The sequence below is a fragment of the Gossypium raimondii genome, chromosome 8 (assembly GCF_025698545.1).
Source record: "Gossypium raimondii isolate GPD5lz chromosome 8, ASM2569854v1, whole genome shotgun sequence".
Lineage (NCBI taxonomy): Eukaryota > Viridiplantae > Streptophyta > Magnoliopsida > Malvales > Malvaceae > Gossypium > Gossypium raimondii.
In genome coordinates, this window is record NC_068572.1 from 28,445,373 (window position 1) to 28,448,643 (window position 3,271).

A 3,271-nucleotide genomic window follows, 5' to 3' on the forward strand; every position below is an offset into this window, starting at 1 on the left:
AATCTTAAAATAAATGATAAAATAGCCTCGAATGAAAATGAGATTAAATATCATATTGGTACATGAATGTATATGTATGTAATTAAATTAGATATGTTGCATCTTTGTTAATAGAAAGGATAGCATAAAATGTTATTTTGATTATCAAATGAAATGGTGTGTGAGAATGATATTTGAGTATTAAATATGCAAATTGATTTGATTGAATTGTGGCATATATTGGTTGAATTCTTATAGTAAATATGCTTATTTTGTGACTTGAATAATGAGAGTATTACTGAGCTTTATCGCTTAGAGCACGATTTGTTTACTCAGCATCTGGCTTGCAACCCTGCACTTAGAAATGTTTGTATAGTCCCTTTTATTTTGATATATGGCATGTACCTAGGTTTGAGTTGGTTTTGATATTAAATTGGATGATGTTTTAATTAGGTACCATTTGGAACATTTGCAAATAAACAGTTACGTCACGACATCGAGCCTTTAACATCACGACAAGATCAAGTTAGTGAGTTGTGTCGCGACCAAGAGCCCTTGAAGTCGTGACGTCAATCCAATAATTTGTAAACTTTATAGTTTGGTCCTTATTCGACCTCGGGTTAGTAAAAGAGCTTTCGTAAGCTCATATAAGACTTGAAAATGATTGTATAACATATTCAAAAGGACTAATATAATATTAGCATGTATTCATAGTTGTATAGAAGTGTATTTAATTGTAGTTGTTTCGACAATGAATTTAATCAGGTAATTCAGACCTGGGGTCTAAAAGTTAAATCACTAATTAGATAGTTTATAAAGAAATTGAAAGATAAATTTTGAATAAAAACCCAAAAAATAATATCAATGCAAACAACTATGAAATATAATAATTGTAGTGACGGGGGATTGCGCGAGAGACTGCAGGTGCAGGAGTCCCAATTTTGCTGACAATTCTGAAGGAATTAAATAGGGTCAGTGCATTGCCCAATGGCTGCAACTTCACGCAAAATATAATTAACTGCTTTGCAAGTAAAAGTAAAACAGTCATACCTACATTATAATGCAGTATTCAAAACTAAAGCTAGCCCACCTATAAAATTTGGACTACATAGGCATTGATATTACAAGAATAATAGTATATTTTTTAAAGAAAACAATAATTAAAATATGAAAATATGGATAATATGGTTACATTATATATAGTTAAATTCTATTTTATTCTATCTATTAAAATAGATAAATTAGTTTTATACATTAAATTGATTATTTTATTAAAAGTTTCATTTATTTCTAAGGTTAAAAATTTATTTTACATATTAAAACGAGATATATATGTATAACATGTCGATATAATTATCTAGTTATTCTAAAAAATTCAATTTTTAATTGGAGAAATAAATAAAAATTTTCATATAAAAATTAAATTTTTATTTAATTTAACGTAAAATAAAATGCAATCTTAGTTGGGGGAGCATGATACTTTTAAGGATATTATCCATTATTGAATTACATAAGAACCTCACACAATCTCTCTGGCTTCTCCCTTGGAACGCCCATAAAACGCAGGCAAAGCGGTGAAGTGTCTCCCTTAGATTTTGACAAGTAAAACTGTAAAAAAGCCTTTTGTCTCTCTGTTTCCATATGGAAGCTCTCAAATTTCTGAGGTTTTGGAAACCTAGCTGTGGGGCTATGAAAGAGAACCAGACCCAACGTTGTTGTGGAAGCATCGACATTCCACATCATGAATTGGATGAAGAGGACGACTCTTTCATCGACTTGGAGCTTCCTTTGCACCACTCCAACCACCTCCATCTACGCACCCCTCACAAAACACTTGATTCCAAGCATGATTCCGCTAAGAATGATGACTTCCCCTTGTTGCCAATGCAGAATGATCATTTCTCCAAAAGAAAGATCCTCCCCATTGACTCAACCTCCAAGCCTCAATCTCCCCTACACCTGTTAAAATCTGCTCCCAAATTTCGAGCTTTTACTCTCAACAAGTCCAAGTCAATGGCAAATACCAGTAATACATGTACTCCCCAGAGAAAAGAGTTAATCGGTATTTCTACGGAGACCCCAAAACATGAAGAAAGGAGCAGTTCGAAAGATCTGATACAGAAATACTTGAATATAATAAAGTACGTAAAAGTCTCCAAAAACAGCATTCCAAGTGACAAGGCAAAGGTCTCACTCTCAGCCTCAGGTGAGTTACCAAAGGTGGCTTCTCCGGCAACGGTGTATCCCATGAAGGGAAAACAGGGGAGTGTTTCGACAGGGGTTTGCAAGCAATTGGTAAAGAGCAGATCAGCCTCGTATGCAGCATCCCCAATTAATCGGAAAGATGATTCCTTGCTACTCCGACACGATGCGATTGAAAGCGCCATTTTGCATTGCAAGAAATCTTTCAATTCCTCATCAGGTAATTACTTGTGTTTTTAAGCTAATACTAATCATTTGGTTTAATTTGGAATTGGATCCTTGGCTTGTTTTGACAGCAGAATCATCTTGGTTGTCGAGATGTACAAGTGATTCTTCAAAATACAAGTTAAGCAATGCATCTTCTTCTACAGGTCATGGTTTCAGATTCTATTTCTTATACTGTTGTTTGCTCTAATTCTCGAGCTCTAATTACTAATTAAAGTCTTTAATTTCCTCAGATTCTTCTCTTTCGTCCACGAATTACAAGCAATTATTATCACCTGAATAGAAACCTTGGGATTTATTATCATGATTATGTACGAAAGATGAAAACTGATAAGAACAAAAAGAACAAGAGGCTGGAATTTAGATATGATGGGCATTGGTGGGCAGTGTAACCGGGGTTAGTACTTGTACAGTTGATGGATAATTATGAAGAAATTGAAATTAATTCCCATTGTGTGAGCTCTTGTATTTATGGTAGCTTTGAAAGTAAAAGATGTGATGATTTCTGAATATTTACTTGGGTGATTAATGCCTTTTCAAGGACAATTGGTAGTTTCTGGTGGGAGTTTGGTGAGAAAGGGTAGAAGTGGGACAAGCATGGAACCTTAATATTAACCAAGTGTGGTGATAGTGTATTTAAAAGTAAAGGTGTGATAGAATTTGGTGAGAAAGTGGAAGATGTTGGAGAAGGAATCTTAGTATTAACTAACAATTCTTCATAGACATTACACTCTTTAAAAAAAATACAAATTTAAAATTTGATAATATTATTAAGAGAAATAATCATAAATCTGAAACATAAATAATAAAATAAACATTAAAAAAATAAATCATCATAAAAGAACTCTTAAAACTTTGTTTTGTG

At 33.1% G+C, this 3,271-nt stretch overlaps 1 protein-coding gene across 4 annotated transcripts; it reads left to right on the top strand.

Moving 5' to 3' along the window:
- The first annotated feature begins 1,472 nt into the window (after window positions 1–1,472).
- LOC105791146 (membrane-associated kinase regulator 5) lies at window positions 1,473–2,918 on the top strand. Of its 4 annotated transcripts, none has more exons than XM_012619081.2 (3): window positions 1,473–2,401; window positions 2,478–2,526; window positions 2,640–2,918. In XM_012619081.2, exons 1-3 carry the CDS (start codon window positions 1,621–1,623, stop codon window positions 2,683–2,685), a joined length of 876 nt encoding a protein of 291 aa, XP_012474535.1. In that variant the 5' UTR covers window positions 1,473–1,620; the 3' UTR covers window positions 2,686–2,918. The 4 variants fall into 4 exon arrangements, with proteins under 4 accessions (XP_012474535.1, XP_012474533.1, XP_012474536.1 ...); XM_012619079.2 differs by having other exon boundaries at window positions 1,474–2,401; window positions 2,478–2,552; XM_012619082.2 differs by having other exon boundaries at window positions 1,474–2,401; window positions 2,481–2,526.
- Window positions 2,919–3,271: the final 353 nt, after the last annotated feature.

Coding starts and splice junctions, on each gene's coding strand:
- LOC105791146 (XM_012619079.2), top strand. CDS start 1,621: ATGGAAGCTCTCAAATTTCTGAGGTTTTGGAAACCTAGCTGTGGGGCT. Junction 2,402..2,477: donor ATCTTTCAATTCCTCATCAG/GTAATTACTTGT, acceptor TTGTTTTGACAG/CAGAATCATCTTGGTTGTCG. Junction 2,553..2,639: donor CAATGCATCTTCTTCTACAG/GTCATGGTTTCA, acceptor TAATTTCCTCAG/ATTCTTCTCTTTCGTCCACG.